Raw genomic sequence first — 18751 nt, forward strand, 5'->3', positions numbered from 1 at the left:
CTTGTAGCTCAACTTATTTCTCCCCTCAGAAGCTAGCGTAACTGTACTTTTGCTTGGCCTTAAACCTCAAGATCTCTCACTCTTTCTCTCTGAAAGAAAACAAGAAGTCTATTTTCCCACTGTTTTCCACTAGGCTGGCTTGGTTATTCGCACAGTGTCCAGAGAATTACAGTGACATGGCCCTGGTTCTGAGTTCACTAATACACTGAGGACTGTCTGTCTCTCTATTTTTTCCCCTCATTTCCTCTCTCCAGATTTAGATCAATATTTGACTTGGGTGGGGAGGTAAGGAGAAGGTCTCTCTAGCCGTGTTCATCCCTGGGTCTCTACAGGGAGCACCAGGACAGAATGTACTGTACATCAGACCTGGGTTCAAATCATATTCAGAATCCTACCTTTAGTGTTTGATTTAGCCCAGCATTTCCCAAACTTGGTCCTGGGGACCACAAAGGGTGCATGTTTAGTTTTTTGCCCTAACACGCCACAACTGATTCAAATAATCAAAGCTTGATTATGAGGTCATTATTTGAATCAGCTGTGTAGTGCTAGTGCGAAAAACTAAATGTGCACCCCTTGGGGTCTCCAGGACCGAGTTTAGGAAACACTGCTCTAGACTGGGCAGAGTTTGCAATTGTGCGATTATTTCATTTTTCCATTGCGCCACATAAACTCAGTCAAGCCCTGATAAAGTATCTGAAATGAATTAAAATAGTACTTGAACCCAGGTCTGCTGTAGTGTGCAGTATGTTGTGTCCAAGCTAGGCTAGAGGGGACCAGGGGAGCACCAGGCTCTGAGGCTAAGCCCAGACTGCACAGACAGCACCAGACACTAAATCAATGTTCTTATTGCAGATCTCCACAACAACTAGGAAGATTTTGTGAATTTAGACAGTATTTGTTCAAGGCCTCTCACGCAAGCATAAATACCACAACAGTTTTATATAGTTTCTTCTTCATCACTCCTTCAAGCATTGTCTATCGCTCTCTCTCTATATATAACCTCATGTGATTTCATTAAATGAATTGTTCCACAGTGCTGTCTTTAAAAAACTAAATAGAGTATGGTCATATTGACTCAATGAAACCCATGTAGCATGGTAGAAAACAAATTACTTTTGTGGAAAAAATGATGTTTCTAAATATTAGCACAGGGCTAATTTAGCGTATTGTCTGCACAGTAAAGGGTTCTTTCATCAACAAATGGAAGCATATTTGACATGTTTGTTTTGTCAATAATATATTTTACAGTACATTCGTTTTGTGGATTTTGTAATAGATGTTGTGACGACCTTCCCACTCTGTCTGCCGTATTCTCTCTTTGCTCTTGTTTTCCTTATTAGGATGCCGGTGGGCGGAGTTGGGAGGTTCGTCAGCTGCATGGGAAACACCTGGGCCAGGTGTCTCCTAGGATAAATACACCACTTCCCCATTCATGGAGGAGACTCTCTCCATGCAGACACCTTTCTAGATTTTGTTGTGTTTCTTGGTGGCCTTTTGGTTGTTTGCTTTGGCACCTTTCAACACCCTGCATTATCACATTCATGCATGCAAAACACTCAATTACACTACTGATTACTGATTACACACACCATTGTATATTGTACTTAGTTTACTTTATTTAATAAATATATACGTTTTGTTACTCCTTATCTCCACGTTGTCTCCCTTTTGTTACGGGCTTTGACCCGGTTCGTGACAATGTGAATTTAGCAGAATATTTCTTGATGGTTAAAAGGCAGTATAGTATGGTAGTACGTGCTTCTACACCTGCATTGCTTGCTGTTTGGGGTTTTAGGCTGGGTTTCTGTACAGCACTTTGAGATATCAGCTGATGTACATAAATACATTTGATTTGAATTTGATCAGTACTGTGCTGTGTGTGTTATGTGTTGAGGTTGTTTGTAGGAACATAAGTGTGTCTGATATGACACTATTTAATATCCCATCAAAATGTCATATCATTTTATAGCACCATGAAGAAAACATAGGGGTTATTTGCTAAAAGGTTCCAAGTTAACTCCATGATAAATGTGGATCTGTCTCTGCAAGATGAAAGCCCTGGGTAGATACAGTAATTGACGTAACGTTTCCTACAGTATCCTCCATCTATAGCTCCAGTGTATGTACTTTAATGTACTGTACTGTGTGAGGGCTTTGCTGTGGGGAGCCCGTGACAGAAGGTATGCCTTATGGTTGGTTGAGGAGAGGCTCTTTGAGGCCCTCTGTGGCAGTTGACCTTCTGTCTGTATGTCAGAGCAGAGTCTGTTGCCTCCTCTGTTCTCTTCTCTCCTCTCCTCCCCTTCATCTTGCCTCTCCTCCTTCTTCTCCCTCTCTTCTCCCCATCTCCTCTCCCTCTCCTCTCCCTCTCCGCTCCCTCTCCGCTCCCTCTCCACTCCTCTAAACAGTGTCCTTGTCCTCTGGTGGGTTACGGACGAGTCGCCACCGAATGCCTAATGCACTAACAAAGACAATGACACTCAGAGAGTGGGAGCGATTAATCCACTTAGACTTTTGCTGTGTGCATTTCCACGATTACAAGGACGGGTCCAATTCTATTAACCGTGAGATTGTGGTTGTAGCCGGGAGTAGAGAGGTAGACCGTGGGTGCATATGGTTGATTAACATTCTTAACCAGAGGCAGGGCATTTGTGTGTACTGTTAAATATGCCCACCATTACAAAAGTAGATGAAGACAATCTCCTCTCGTGAAAATTACGACAGTTACGGTAGTCGCTGGAAGTGGCAGTGAGTAGCCGTGAGTATGTGGCATCCCACTCAGCATGAAAATAATCAAAATCGTACTGTACCATTCAACCATTCAACTGTACCATTTAAACATTCAACAGTACCAGACGAGTTAAATCACTTCTATGCTCGCTTCGAGGCAAGCAACACTGAGGCATGCATGAGAGCATCAGCTGTGTAATCACGCTCTCCGTAGCCGACGTGAATAAGACCTTTAAACAGGTCAATATACACAAGGCTGCGGGGCTAGACGGATTACCAGGACGTATGCTCCAGGCATGTGCTGACCAAATGGCAGGTGTCTTCACTGACATTTTCAACATGTCCCTGATTGAGTCTGTAATACCAACATGTTTCAAGCAGACCACCATAGTCCCTGTACCCAAGAACACAAAGGCAACCTGCCTAAATGACTACAGACCCATAGCACTCACGTCCGTAGCCATGAAGTGCTTTGAAAGGTTGGTAATGGCTCACATCAACACCATTATCCCAGAAACCCTAAACCCACTCCAAATTGCATACCGCCCAAACAGATCCACAGATGAATTAATCTCTATTGCACTCCACACTGCCATTTCCCACCTGGACAAAAGGAACACCTATGTCAGATTGCTATTGATTGACTAGAGCTCAGCGTTCAACACCATAGTACCCTCAAAGCTCATCACTAAGCTAAGGATCCTGGGACTAAACACCTCCCTCTGCAACTGGATCCTGGACTTCCTGATGGGCCGCCCCCAAGTGGTGAGGGTAGGTAGCAACACATTTGCCACGCTGATCCTCAACACTGGAGCTCCACAGGGGTGCGTGCTCAGTTCCCTCCTGTACTCCCTGTTCACCCACGACTGCATGGCCAGGCAAGACTCCAACACCATCATTAAGTTTGCAGACGACACAACAGTGGTATGCCTGATCACCGACAACAATGAGACAGCATATTGGGAGGAGGTTAAAAACCTGGCCGGGTGGTACCAGAATAACAACCTATCCCTCAACATAAACCAAGACTAAGGAGATGATTGTGGACTACAGGAAAAGGAGTACCGAGCACACCCCCATTCTCATCGACGGGGCTGTGGTGGAGCAGGTTGAGAGCTTCCAGTTCCTTGGTGTCCACATCACCAACAAACTAAATGGTCCAAACACACCAAGACAGTTGTGAAGAGGGCACAACAAAGCCTATTCCCCCTCAAGAAATGAAAAAGATTTGGCATGGGTCCTGAGATCCTCCAAAGGTTCTTCAGCTGCAACATCGAGAGCTGACTGGTTGCATCACTGCCTGGTACGGCAATTGCTCGGCCTCTGCCCGCAAGGCACTACAGAGTGTAGTGCGTAAAGGCCCAGTACATCACTGGGGCTAAGCTGCCTGCCATCCAGGACCTCTACACCAGGCGGTGTCAGAGGAAGGCCATAAAAATTGTCAAAGACCCCAGCCACCCCAGTCATAGACTGTTCTTTCTACTACCGCATGGCAAGCGGTACCGGAGTGCCAAGTCTAGGACATAAAAGCTCCTCAGCAGTTTTTACCCCCCAAGCCATAAGACTCCTGAACAGGTAATCAGATGGCTACCCGGACTATTTGCATTGTGTGTCCCCCCCAACCCCTCTATTTACGCTGCTGCTACTCTCTGTTTATAATATATGCATAGTCACTTTAACTGTACATTCATGTACATACTACCTCAACTGACGTGACCAACCAGTGCTCCCACACATTGGCTAACCGGGCTATCTGTATTGTGTCCTGCCACCCACCACCCGCCAACCCCTCTTTTACGCTACTGCTACTTTCTGTTCATCATATATGCATAGTCACTTTAACCATATCGACATGTACATACTACCTCAATCAGCCTGACTAACCGGTGTCTGCATGTAGCCTCGCTACTTTTATAGCCTGTCTTTTTACTGTTGTTTTAGTTCTTTACTTGCCTATTGTTCACCTAACACCTTTTTTGCACTATTGGTTAGAGCTTGTAAGTAAGAATATCATTGTAATCTACCTACACCTGTTGTATTCGGCACAAGTGACAAATAAACTTTGATTTGATTTGACTTGACCATTCAACTGTACCATTGAAACATTAAATTGTACTATTCAACCATTTAACTGTACCATTCAACCATTTAACTGTACCATTCAACCATTTAACTGTACCATTCAACCATTCAACTGTACCATTCAACCATTTAACTGCACCATTCAACCATTCAACTGTACTATTCAACCATTTAACTGTACCATTCAACCATTCAACTGTACCATTCAACCATTCAACTGTACCATTCAACCATTCAACTGTACCATTCAACCATTCAACTGTACCATTCAACCATTTAACTGTACCATTCAACCATTCAACTGTACCATTCAACCATTCAACTGTACCATTCAACCATTCAACTGTACCATTCAACAATTCAACTGTACCATTCAACCATTTAACTGCACCATTCAACCATTCAACTGCACCATTCAACCATTCAACTGCACCATTCAACCATTCAACTGTACCATTCAACCATTCAACTGTACCATTCAACCATTCAACTGCACCATTCAAACATTACATTGTACTATTCAACCATTTAACTGTACAATTCAACCATTCAACTGTACCATTCAACCATTCAACTGTACCATTCAACCATTCAACTGCACCATTCAAATATTCAACTGCACCATTCAACCATTCAACTGTGCCATTCAACCATTCAACTGCACCATTCGACCGTTCAACTGTAGCATTCAACCATTCAACTGCACCATTCAACCATTCAACTGCACAATTCAACCATTCAACTGTACCATTCGACCGTTCAACTGTAGCATTCAACCATTAAACTGTACCATTCAACCATTCAACTGTACCATTCAACCATTCAACTGCACCATTCAACCATTCAACTGCACCATTCAACCATTCAACTGCACAATTCAACCATTCAACTGCACCATTCAACCATTCAACTGTAGCATTCAACCGTTCAACTGCACCATTCAACCATTCAACTGCACCATTCAACCGTTCAACTGCACCATTCAACCATTCATCTGTACCATTCTACCATTAAACTGTACCATTCAACCATTCAACTGCACCATTCAACCATTCATCTGTAGCATTCAACCATTCAACTGCACCATTCAACCATTCATCTGTAGCATTCAACCATTCAACTGTGCCATTCAACCATCATTTCAAGACACTGGAATGCATACAATACTGTAGCTGTTGACATCTGACAGAGGGGTCACATCACATGGAAACCCATTTTCTTTCCAGTAATTCAGAGCAGTGAGCCCAGATCATTGTCTATAATGGTTCACATCCTTCACCAATATTAAAGAAAGCAACAGAAAGCAAAAGAAACACACACACATACACACATTCAGACAGTGTAGGTTTCCAAGGTGATCATAAAAAAATGTTCATAGAATTGATGACATGCCAGGCAGCACAGTGGGGTGTAATGCATTTTAAACAGACACAATCATCTCAGATTGGCCACTTTGTCATCAGGCAGGAATTTGGTAATTGCTGGCAGCTCAACTAAAACAAGTATAATCAATATCGGCTATGAAAGAGGACATTGAAATATAGAGAAAATATTCTCTGTTCTGGAGCTACTGGGTTTAATGTGACCCTCGGCATGATTAAAGGACAGACAGGTCAAGCAGCATGAACACTCAGAGGCTATGTATCAGGCTACACTGTAGCTAAAGCATGGTTGCAGCAGTATGTGATGTCAATAACACAGCAGTAAATGGTTAGTGTTCAGACGGTTGGTTAATTGAGGGAGGAAGCCGTTGAGTTACTCGCTTGAGTTGCACACTAATGTGTTGATATGAATATGTAAGTACTATAATTCCCGTGTGTGTGTGTGTGTGTGTGTGTGTGTGTGTGTGTGTGTGTGTGTGTGTGTGTGTGTGTGTGTGTGTGTGTGTGTGTGTGTGTGTGTGTGTGTGTGTGTGTTGTGATTACTCACAGGCTTTGTCGCAGTTCAGCAGTGTCTCTGGACGTTCCCAAAGATTGAAGACTCTTCTCTAATGTTACAACTGAGATGGGGAGGGAACATATAGCATTGTAAACATCAAAGAAGTTCAAGTGCTTTTACAGTACAAACCTCAGCAAAAAAAGAAACGTCCCTTTTTCAGGACCCTGTCTTTCAGAGATCATTCGTAAAAATACAAATAACTTCACAGATCTTCATTGTAAAGGGTTGAACCTTTCTGGTATGCGGAACACCCCACCACTAAACCTTTTTTTAAATGAAAAACATCTCATAATAAAACATCTCAAAACATCTCAAAAATCTCTTAACTAAAATTCCTCAAACATACAAGTATTATGCATCATTTTAAAGATAAACTTCAACCACAGTGTCCAATTTCAAAAAGGCTTTACGGCGATAGCACACCATGCGATTATATTAGGACAGCGCCTAGCCACAAAAAAACATACAGACATTTTCCAGGAGAGGTGTCACAAAAGTCAGAAATAGCATTAAAATTAATCCCTTACCTTTGATGATCTTCATCCGGTGTTACTCCCAGGACTCCATGTTACAATAAATGTTTGTTTTGTTCGATAAAGTTCATCTCTATGTCCAAAATCCTCCTTTTTGTTTGCGCGTTTAGTTCGGTAATCCATATGCACAAAGCGTGAGCACAACACCCAGATGAAAAGTCAAAAAAAGCTCCATTAAAGTTCATAGAAACATGTCAAATGATGTCTATCGTCAATCCTTAGGATCTTTTAATCATAAATATTCTATATTATTTCAACCGGACAACAGCGTTGACAATAGAAAAGAAAGATAACCAGGGACGATCTCATGGCCACGCTTGATAAACAACTCATGGCTTTCAGCTGAGCCACTTACTCTGAGTGGTCTTATTCTCTCCCCTTTCACAATAGAAGCCTGAAACAACTTCTAAAGACTGTTGACATCTACTGGACGCCTTAGAAAGTGCAATCTGACACCACAGACACTGGATATTGGATAGGCATTCACTTGAAAACTACAAACCTCAGAATTCCCACATCCTGGTTGGATTTTTCTCAGTTTCTCGCCTGCCATATGAGTTCTGTTATACTCACAGACATTATTTTAACAGTTTCGGAAACTTTAGAGTGTTTTCTATCCAAATCTACTAATTATGTGCATATCCTAGCTTCTGGGCCTGAGTAACAGTTTACTCTGGGCATGCTTTTCATCCAAACTTCCCAATGCTGCCCCCTATCCCAAACAGGTTTTAAACACTGTTCCCCATGCTTGTTCAATGAACCATAAACAATTACTGAACATGCACCTGTGGAATGGTCGTTTAGACACTAACAGCTTACAGATGGTAGGCAATTAAGGTCACAGTTATGAAAACTTAGGACACTAAAGAGGCATTTCTACTGACTCTGAAAAACACCAAAAGAAAGATGCCCAGCTCATCCCTGCTAATCTGCGTGAATGTGCCTCAGGCATGCTGCAAGGAGGCATGAGGACTGCAGATGTGGCCAGGGCAATAAATTGCAATGTCCTTACTGTGAGACGCCAAAGACAGCGCTACAGAGAGACAGGACGGACAGCTGATCATCCTTGCAGTGGCAGACCATGTGTAACAACACATGCACAGGAACGGTACATTCGAACATCACACTGGCGGGACAAGTACAGGATGACAACAACTGCCCAAGTTACACCAGGAACGCACAATCTCTCCATCAGTGCTCAGACTGTCCGCAATATGCCGAGGTCATCACCAGTTATCACCGGCAACGTTGCCTATGGGCACAAACCCACCGTCGCTGGACCAGACAGGACTGGCAAAAGTGCTGGACTGACAAGTCACAGTTTTGTCTCACCAGGGGTGATGGTCGGATTCATGTTTATCGTCGAAGGAATGAGAGTTACACCGAGGCCTGTACTCTGGAGTGGGATCAATTTGGAGGTGGAGGGTCCGTCATGATCTGGGGCGGTGTGTCACAGCATCATCAGACTGAGCTTACTGTCATTGCAGGCAATCTCAATGTGTGCGTTACAGGGAAGACATCCTCCTCCCTCATGTGGTACCCTTCCTGCAGGCTCATCCTGACATGACCCTGCAGCATGACAATGCCACCAGTCATACTGCTCGTTCTGTGCGTGATTTCCTGCAAGACAGGAATGTCAGTTTTCTGACATGGCCAGCGAAGAGCCCGGATCTCAATCCCATTGAGAACGTCTGGGACCTCTTGAATTGGAAGGTGAAGGTTAGGGCCATTCCCCCCAGAAATGTCCGGGAACTTGCAGGTGCCTTGGTGGAAGAGTGGGGTAACATCTCACAGCAAGAACGGGCAAATCTAGTGCAGTCCATGAAGAGGAGATGCACTGCAGTACTTAATGCAGCTGGTGGCCACACCAGATACTGACTGTTACTTTTGATTTTAACCTCCCCCTTTGTTCAGGGACACATTATTCAATTTCTGTTAGTCACGTGTCTGTGGAACTTGTTCAGTTTATGTCTCAGTTGTTGAATCTTGTTATGGTCATACACATATTTACACATATGTTAAGTTTGCAAGAAAATAAACACAGTTGACAGTGACAGGACGTTTCTTTTTTGCTGAGTTTATATCAACAGTATAACAGAAAAGGCACAGTTACACATGTACACACACAAACATATATTCAAGACTCACCATTTGCGTTGATCTGGAAAATGTTGGAGGAGGTCTCTTGAAACACGTCTTGCAGCTCTGAGGAGCTGACCTGTGTTGCTTGGAGAAGACATGATTTCAGTTCGATGGAGCATGATAAAAACACAACAAAAACAAGGCAGATATCGTAGGTAAAACACAACAGCCACAGAGCTGTTCTATCATGAAATGTGTTACAGTGAATTTGGGGTTTAGCCTTGTCCAGGACTGTAATCCGGGTCCAGGGACTTTGAACCAAACACCTTAGGCAACTGCTAAATAGCTCATGAGGCACACAGAAGAAACAGGCCAAGGTCGGACTTTGTCTAATTCTGACTCCTAAAGTGACTGTAAAGTGAAAATGACAATGGGTGGTGGGGGATTACTGTTTGGAATGAAAAATTACAGGAAAAGAAAGAGGAAATATGTTGAACCTGCATATTGTATAAGCATTGTTCCATTAAGCTGTGCTCTTTAACCACAACTGAGGCACAGAATAACAAAATAAAGGTTTGCAGTTCACTGAGACATATGATCGACACGTCTGCATATTAAGGATCATTCACTTGATTTAACAAACTATGGACAGTTTCCTGTGGTGGAAGAAATATGATTAAGTCAAAAGTACACACTATATGACAGCAATACATTTTAAAATGGTGTCATTTTTTAGTTCAACGACCGTTGCTGCCCCGAGTGTGATCTACATACTCCCGCCTTCGACACACGCTTGTCCAGTTCTTCCCATCGTTATGATAAATGGCGGATGCTCAATGTTCATGCTACTTCACATGGAACCACCTATGTCTGTGTGGAGGAACTCAGAGGTCTAAGTCATCCCTCTCCTCGCATCAGTGACCCAGTGTTTCACACTCTGCTGATGGAGGGATAGAGGGAGAGATGGAAGGATGGAGGACTACAGAAGGGTGACACAAGGTCACCCAATGACACGGATGGTGTGTGCGATTTCAGGAGGGACATTGATTACTCTGCACCGTTCTACACACTGACCAGTGGCATTACCCTGGTCTCTCTTCTGTCTGTTCATCCTTGTATGACATCTGATTAGGATTTGTTTGTCTCTGTGAGTATGTGAGTGTTCATGTAGGCAGTGTCTGGGTGTAACGTTTTAGACTACACTCGGTTGGGGGCTTAGCTAGTTGGGTTGTAGCGTGTGTGTGTGTGTGTGTGTGTGTGTGTGTGTGTGTGTGTGTGTGCATGCCTATGTGTAGTCAGGTCTGCAATGTGTGTGTGTGATGCCTGACCATGCCCGATTCACGGTCAAATGAGTTGAATGTGTGTGAGACAGATATCGTGGCCGATATCATCCAAGGCAGACTGCTGTGTTACGTAAACCCCCCCCCCCTGCTGGTGGGGAAGCGGTAGCACGACGGGATCACTTCTAAGCCCTTTATCTTCCACCACCTGGATCCAGCCCCACTCTCTCTTCAATTATCACACACAGACGCACACACACAGAGACACAGGCACATGCACACGCACACGAACACACACACACACAGGCACACAAAGACACACACACACACCTACACACACTCACATCAGCATGACATGCAAATACAGTGCCTTTGGAAAGTATTCAGACCACTTGACATTTTCCACTTTTTGTTACATTACAGCCTTATTCTCCATCGGATAAAAACACATCTCAGAAATCTACACACAATACCCAATAATAACAAAGCGAAAACATTTTTTTTTAAAACATTTTTGCAAATGTATTAATAATAAAAAACAGAAATACCTTTACATAAACTATTCAGACTCTTTGCTATGAGACACTAAATTGAGCTCTGGTGCATCCTGTTTCCATTGATCATCCTTGAGATGTTTAACCAACTTGATTAGAGTCCGCTTGTGGTAAATTCAGTTGACTGGACATGATTTGGAAAGGCACATGTATATAAGGTCCCACAGTTGACAGTGCATGTCAGAGCAAACACCAAGCCATTAGGTCGAAGGAATTGTCCGTAGAGCTCCGAGACAGGATTGTGTCGAGGCACAGATCTGGAGAAGGGTACCAAAACAATCTGCAGCATTGAAGGCTCCAAAGAACACAGTGGCCTCCATCATTCTTAAATGGAGGAAGTTTGGAACCATCAAGAGTCCTGCTAGAGCTGGCTGCCCAGCCAAACTGAGCAATTGGAGGAGAATTGCCTTGGTCAGGGAGGTGACCAAGATTCCGATGGTCACTCTGACAGAGCTGCATAGTTCCTCTGTGGAGATGAGAGAACCTTCCAGAAGGACAACCTTTATGTTGGAGTGGCCAGACAGAAGCCACTCCTCATTAAAAGGCACATAACAGCCCATTTGGAGTTTACCAAAAGGCACCTAAAGGACTCAGACCATGAGAAACAAGATTCTCTGGTCTGATGAAACCAAGAATGCACTCTTTGGCTTGAATCCCAAGAGTCACGTCTATCGCAATCCCTACAGTTAAGCATGGTGGTGGTAGCATCATGCTGTGGGGCTGTTTGTCAGCGGCAGGGACTGGGAGACTAGTCAGGATCGAGGGAGAGATTAATGGAGCAAAGTACAGAGAGATCCTTGATGAAAACCTTCACCAGAGCACTCAGGACCTCAGACTGGGGCAAAGGTTCACCTTTCAACAAGACAACGACCCTAAGCATACAGCCAAGACAACGCATGAGTGGCTTTGGGACAAGTCTCTGAATGTCCTTTAGTGGCCCAGCCAGAGCCCGGACTTGAACTTGATCGAACATCTCTGGATAGACCTGAAAATAGCTGTGCAGCGAGGCTCCCCATCCAACCTGACAGAGCTTGAGAGGATCTGCAGAGAAGATTGGGGGAAACTCCCCAAATAGAGGTGTGCCAAGCGTCATAACCAAGAAGACTCAAGGCTGTAATCACTGTCAAAGGTGCTGCAACAAAGTGCTGAGTGAAGGGTCTGAATATTTATGTAAATGTGATATTTATGTTATATTTATTTTACAAATTAGCAAACATTTCTAAAAACCTGTTTTTGCTCTGTCATAATGGGGTATTGTGTGTAGATTGATGAGGAAAAATTGTAGAAAACGCTATAACATTACAAAATGTGGAAAAAGTGAAGGGGTCTGAATTACTTTCTGATTGCACTGTATACAATCTTTAAGTCATGAGCAAACTCTCTCCTTCATTTTCGCTCTATTTACATTTACATTACATTTACCTTTCACTATCTCACACACGCGTATGCACACACACACACACACACACACACACACACACACACACACACACACACACACACACACACACACACACACACACACACACACACACACACACACACACACACACACACACACACACACACACACACACACACACACACACACACACACACACACACACGACAACGACTGCTGGAGGGTATCTGACACAGTCATTACTCTAGTGTCGCCATGGACTCCTGGCTGCTACACTGGCTCTCTGCCTGACAAGCTGGCACAGAAAGAACAAGGGATGGAGAGAGGAAAGGAATGGGGAGAATAGAAAAGGGTGAGGCAGGAAGAAAGACTAAGATAGGGATAGAAAGGTAGCCAGGTCTGGGAAAAACGTTAGAAAGGCATTTACAAATGTTTAATGTGCTTAATTGGGCCTTTTTTCCTCCTGTCTCCTATCTGTCTCTACAGTGCTTTGGAAGCGGTCTGAACCTATAATCACGTCATAATGTCTAGCAGATCTACATCCAACTGCATCAATCAGCACAATCTCCATAAAGAGAGTGTAAAGGGAAGTGATTAAAATGTGTCTTCACACTGCGGCACGACAGGTTGAGAATTGCTGAACAACTGATACAGAAGCTGCTGAGTTCTCCCTACACACACACGCAAACACGCAAAACACACACAGTGCTACAGTGATGAATGAAAACCTCAGCAACACTCGAGAGACGAATTAACATCCTGGCCTTTGCAGAGTCGCTTGTCGATACGGCAAATGCACTATCTGCAACACGTTCAATTACACTCTCAAATCAGAGCGCAACTTAATCAAAAGCCCCCATCTCATTACCTTCGAGGTCAGCAGCTGTCGTTCCACTGTGGAAACTCTTCCTAAAACAGGGCCAGGCCGGGCATAGACCCACTGCAGGGGAAAAATAGCCTTTTCTCCTTTCTTGCTCCCAGAGGAGCTTCCAACTTCTAAAGACTATTTCAGTATGTGATGCCTTTTAATACTTACACACAGATAGTTTTGTTTGAGACAAAAAGCATGCCAGTCCTTGATTCTAGCTATCTAACCTAGGTCAGGTCATTCTCAGATAAATGTCACAAGCTCGTGTTAACTACCATAGCTAACTTGGTTTTTAGGCTTCCGGACAATCTACTGTATGTTCAACACTCGAACAGTCACACTACGCAACTACACACAGACCATGTTGGGATCGCCATAAAACATGCTATAGCCTAGCCTGCATACACTGCAGTTTCTATAACAAACTTAATGCTAGGTTTATTTTGGGGCATGATGTGAGCAGGCCTGGAGATACAGTACCTGGAGTGACAAGGCAACAAAAACACACAACAAGCATTAAAGATTCACCGTTTCAACACAGCTCTACCCTCCACCCACTCCAGAGTGATCTCTTCTCCTCTGTTGGTGTGTTCCAGAGTGATCTCTTGTCCTCTGTTGGTGTGTTCCAGAGTGATCTCTTCTCCTCTGTTGGTGTTTTCCAGAGTGATCTCTTCTCCTCTGTTGGTGTGTTCCAGAGTGATCTCTTCTCCTCTGTTGGTGTGTTCCAGAGTGATCTCTTCTCCTCTGTTGGTGTGTTCCAGAGTGATCTCTTCTCCTCTGTTGGTGTGTTCCAGAGTGATCTCTTCTCCTCTGTTGGTGTGTTCCAGAGTGATCTCTTCTCCTCTGTTGGTGTGTTCCAGAGTGATCTCTTCTCCTCTGTTGGTGTGTTCCAGAGTGATCTCTTCTCCTCTGTTGGTGTGTTCCAGAGTGATCTCTTCTCCTCTGTTGGTGTGTTCCAGAGTGATCTCTTCTCCTCTGTTGGTGTGTTCCAGAGTGATCTCTTCTCCTCTGTTGGTGTGTTCCAGAGTGATCTCTTCTCCTCTGATCTGTTGTGTGTTCCAGAGTGATCTCTTCTCCTCTGTTGGTGTGTTCCAGTTGGTGTGTTCCAGTGATCTCTTCTCCTCTGTTGGTGTGTTCCAGTGATCTCTTCTCCTCTGTTGGTGTGTTTCCAGAGTGATCTCTTCTCCTCTGTTGGTGTGTTCCAGAGTGATCTCTTCTCCTCTGTTGGTGTGTTCCAGAGTGATCTCTTCTCCTCTGTTGGTGTGTTCCAGAGTGATCTCTTCTCCTCTGTTGGTGTGTTCCAGAGTGATCTCTTCTCCTCTGTTGAGAGTGATCTCTTCTCCTCTGTTGGTGTGTTCCAGAGTGATCTCTTCTCCTCTGTTGGTGTGTTCCAGAGTGATCTCTTCTCCTCTGTTGGTGTGTTCCAGAGTGATCTCTTCTCCTCTGTTGGTGTGTTCCAGAGTGATCTCTTCTCCTCTGTTGGTGTGTTCCAGAGTGATCTCTTCTCCTCTGTTGGTGTGTTCCAGAGTGATCTCTTCTCCTCTGTTGGTGTGTTCCAGAGTGATCTCTTCTCCTCTGTTGGTGTGTTCTGATCTCTTCTCCTCTGTTGGTGTGTTCCTCTTCTCCTCTGTTGGTGTGTTCCAGAGTGATCTCTTCTCCTCTGTTGGTGTGTTCCAGAGTGATCTGTTGTGTGTTCCAGAGTGATCTCTTCTCCTCTGTTGGTGTGTTCCAGAGTGATCTCTTCTCCTCTGTTGGTGTGTTCCAGAGTGATCCTCTCCTCTGTTGGTGTGTTCCAGAGTGATCTCTTCTCCTCTGTTGGTGTGTTCCAGAGTGATCTCTTCTCCTCTGTTGGTGTGTTCCAGAGTGATCTCTTCTCCTCTGTTGGTGTGTTCCAGAGTGATCTCTTCTCCTCTGTTGGTGTGTTCCAGAGTGATCTCTTCTCCTCTGTTGGTGTGTTCCAGAGTGATCTCTTCTCACTCTGTTGGTGTGTTCCAGAGTGATCTCTTCTCCTCTGTTGGTGTGTTCCAGAGTGATCTCTTCTCCTCTGTTGGTGTGTTCCAGAGTGATCTCTTCTCCTCTGTTGGTGTGTTCCAGAGTGATCTCTTCTCCTCTGTTGGTGTGTTCCAGAGTGATCTCTTCTCCTCTGTTGGTGTGTGTTCCAGTGTGTTCCAGTGATCTCTTCTCCTCTGTTGGTGTGTTCCAGAGTGATCTCTTCTCCTCTGTTGGTGTGTTCCAGAGTGATCTCTTCTCCTCTGATCTCTTCTCCTCTGGTGTGTTCCAGTTTGTGTGTTCCAGTGATCTCTTCTCCTCTGTTGGTGTGATTCTTCAGAGTGATCTCTTCTCCTCTGTGATGAGAGTGATCTCTTCTCCTCTGTTGGTGTGTTCCAGAGTGATCTCTTCTCCTCTGTCGGTGTGTTCCAGAGTGATCTCTTCTCCTCTGTTGATCTCTTCTCCTCTGTTGGTGTGTTCCAGAGTGATCTCTTCTCCTCTGTTGGTGTGTTGCAGAGTGATCTCTTCTCCTCTGTTGGTGTGTTCCAGAGTGATCTCTTCTCCTCTGTTGGTGTGTTCCAGAGTGATCTCTTCTCCTCTGTCGGTGTGTTCCAGAGTGATCTCTTCTCCTCTGTTGGTGTGTTCCAGAGTGATCTCTTCTCCTCTGTCGGTGTGTTCCAGAGTGATCTCTTCTCCTCTGTTGGTGTGTTCCAGAGTGATCTCTTCTCCTCTGTTGGTGTGTTCCAGTCAGGAGACATAGACAATGCAGGAGCACATTCAATGATGATCATGAAAGTGTCTTCTTCTCCTGTTCCAAAATAACAGTGCATTTCGCCAGAACACCATGCTGTTCAAGCCTTGCTGTTTGCCAGGAAGTCTGATGATAATAGTCCCTTTACAGTTCTCAATCACTCACCCACTCCATCATCCATAACAAATTACAGAGTTGGCAAAGATAAAACACAGGCAGAAAATACAACTATTTTGTAGCCAACAATATATCTTCAGCAACTCAAAACATGAATTGTGTCACACTCATAGCTGATATTTCAGATATCCATATACTAAATACATTGAAGTTGGAGAGGCGTCAAATGCCCACTAAAGCTAAATATAGTTCTAATGGACTTTCTTAATGCTCTGAGAAAGTGCTATGAGTGTGAGCCTCTTCTGCCATCTGCTTGGTGCTAACTGGCTCTCTTTCCCCTGAATTAGACTGATGACGCATCATCAATGTTGCTGTATGATGCACTGTATGCAACTACACAAATATGTGTTGGAGAGTCTCCTATCCATACGGTTGCCTTCTGTAGCCCGCTAAAAATACCATCGTGAATATGTTCTGATGCAGTGAGAGTCTGACGCAAAGCTTGACCTTTCGAATGCTAATTTCAAATATATCTTTCACAATACCTTCTTTCATACAGATGCTGAGTATTTCAAAATGTGCTTTATGCTAGATAAACACATTTAATTAATTGTGGTGAATCACCATTGAAACTTTGTTAGCGTGCATGATTATGCATCATCAATCTGACAAAAGAAGCAAAACAAACAACCTTTAACTTACTCCCACAATGTTTTCCAACTCTTGAGCAACACCATCTCTTCCAAGCTGTACGGTATTCTACCATTCTAGTTCTAGTAACATTCTAGTTCTAACCTGACTCCAGACCACTGCAACGTGACTCCAGACCACTGCAACCAATTCACTCCCAGCGGCTCCAATGACATTGTCATGGCTGCTCAGCACACACCCCACTTGGGCCACTTAAGAACCCTCAGTGGTACCTGTGGCTGGTAGAGTGGGCTCTCATTAAGGTCTCCTCCCAGACAAACAGCTCTCCATCCCAAACAATTCTAATGACCAGGGCTGGGGCTGTGGAGCAGAGCACTAGAGGGGTCTAACGAGACTGGTCTATCCCAGGATCAGGCCCAGAACACAGGGAGAACATGGCGAGAACAGGCCGGGCCAACCTGGTGTGTGCTGCTGAACACAATTGTGGTTCTCTTGATTGGCATTACAACTGTTCAAACACACACACACCAGGAACAGCAGAGCCCAACAGTGTGTTTTCTCCACAAGCAGACCAAGGAGAGTGCCTCCACTTTTTGACCACAAGTGATCGAAGAAAAGAGATTGGAGAATAAGAGTGAGTGAATGTTCACGAGAGATCGCAGACAGACACTACTAGGAGTTTGATAGACTAAGCACCCACCCGGGGAGTAGAAGAGGAGAGTTGCATACATGCTGGAAGGGCTTGAAAGGTTTGGCAAGAGGAAGGAGGAGAAAGATTATCCCGACTGACAGCTCCATTAGAGACTCTACCTGGGCTTTGATCATTTCCTGAGCCCCCCTCCACTGCTACACAGCTCAGTACAGCTCAGTCACACACACACACGCACGCACGCACACACACACACACGCACGCACACACAATGCTCAGTCACACACGCACACACACACACACACACAGCTCAGTCGGCGCAAGCAGCAAGCACCAGAAGCCACACACAGCAAATCTGACAGGCTCCAGCCCACTGAAAGGGCCCCGGCTTCACTGTGATCAAAGCTACTCTCTCTGATGGCTCAGGCCCCCATCTGTCTCCCCATAACACTGAGGCTGCCACAGCACACACTACACAGTTTGCTCTTTATACACTAGGGAGAGAGGGAGGGGAGGTAGGGAGAGAGAGAGAGAGAGAGAGAGAGAGAGAGAGAGAGAGAGATGGGGAAAGGAAAGAGAGAGAGAGAGAGAGAGAGAGAGGGGAAAGAGAGAGAGAGAGAGAGAGAGAGAGAGAGAGAGAGAGAGAGAGAGAGAGAGAGAGAGAGAGAGAGAGAGAGAGAGAGAGAGAGAGAGAGAGAGAGAGAGAGAGAGAGAGAGATGGGGAAAGAAATAGAGAGGAAGGAAGGAAGGAAGGAAGGAAGGAAGGAAGGAAGGAAGGAAGGAAGGAAGGAAGGAAGGAAGTTAAAGAGAGAGAGAGATAGGGGAAAGCTAGAGAGAGTGGCAGGGGGAAAGATAGAATAGGGGGAAAGAGAGAGAGAGAGTGGGGGGAGATGGGAGAGTAATAAAGAGAGAGATACAGAGAGGAGGGGGGAGACTGGGGGAGACTGTCACTGAGTGAATGTGAATATTTATTTCTCCCAATATTACAGTATGCAGGAGTTAAGAAACAAAAGAGCTTGTTTGATTTTTGTATGTTTCGGTCAAATTCATCTTACTTCTCTGGGTATCTGAGCTACACCCTAATTAATGCCTTGTACCATCAACTCTTACTGGAGTGTCAGCTGTGAT

The 18751-nt window shown here is 44.6% G+C and overlaps 1 protein-coding gene across 3 annotated transcripts in view; it reads right to left on the bottom strand.

Moving 5' to 3' along the window:
* LOC118371072 (t-SNARE domain-containing protein 1-like) overlaps positions 1 to 18751 on the bottom strand; it is a 172677-nt gene that overhangs the window by 74163 nt on the left and 79763 nt on the right. For all 3 annotated transcript variants that reach the window (XM_052489876.1, XM_052489875.1, XM_052489874.1), the window contains 2 exons: positions 9429 to 9506; positions 6739 to 6808 (listed from right to left, as the gene is read on the bottom strand). In XM_052489876.1, coding sequence (XP_052345836.1) covers positions 6739 to 6808; positions 9429 to 9506 — 148 coding nt within the window. The remainder of the gene's footprint in view (positions 1 to 6738; positions 6809 to 9428; positions 9507 to 18751) is intronic.

The sequence above is a fragment of the Oncorhynchus keta genome, chromosome 31, assembly GCF_023373465.1.
Source record: "Oncorhynchus keta strain PuntledgeMale-10-30-2019 chromosome 31, Oket_V2, whole genome shotgun sequence".
Taxonomy (NCBI): Eukaryota; Metazoa; Chordata; class Actinopteri; order Salmoniformes; family Salmonidae; genus Oncorhynchus; species Oncorhynchus keta.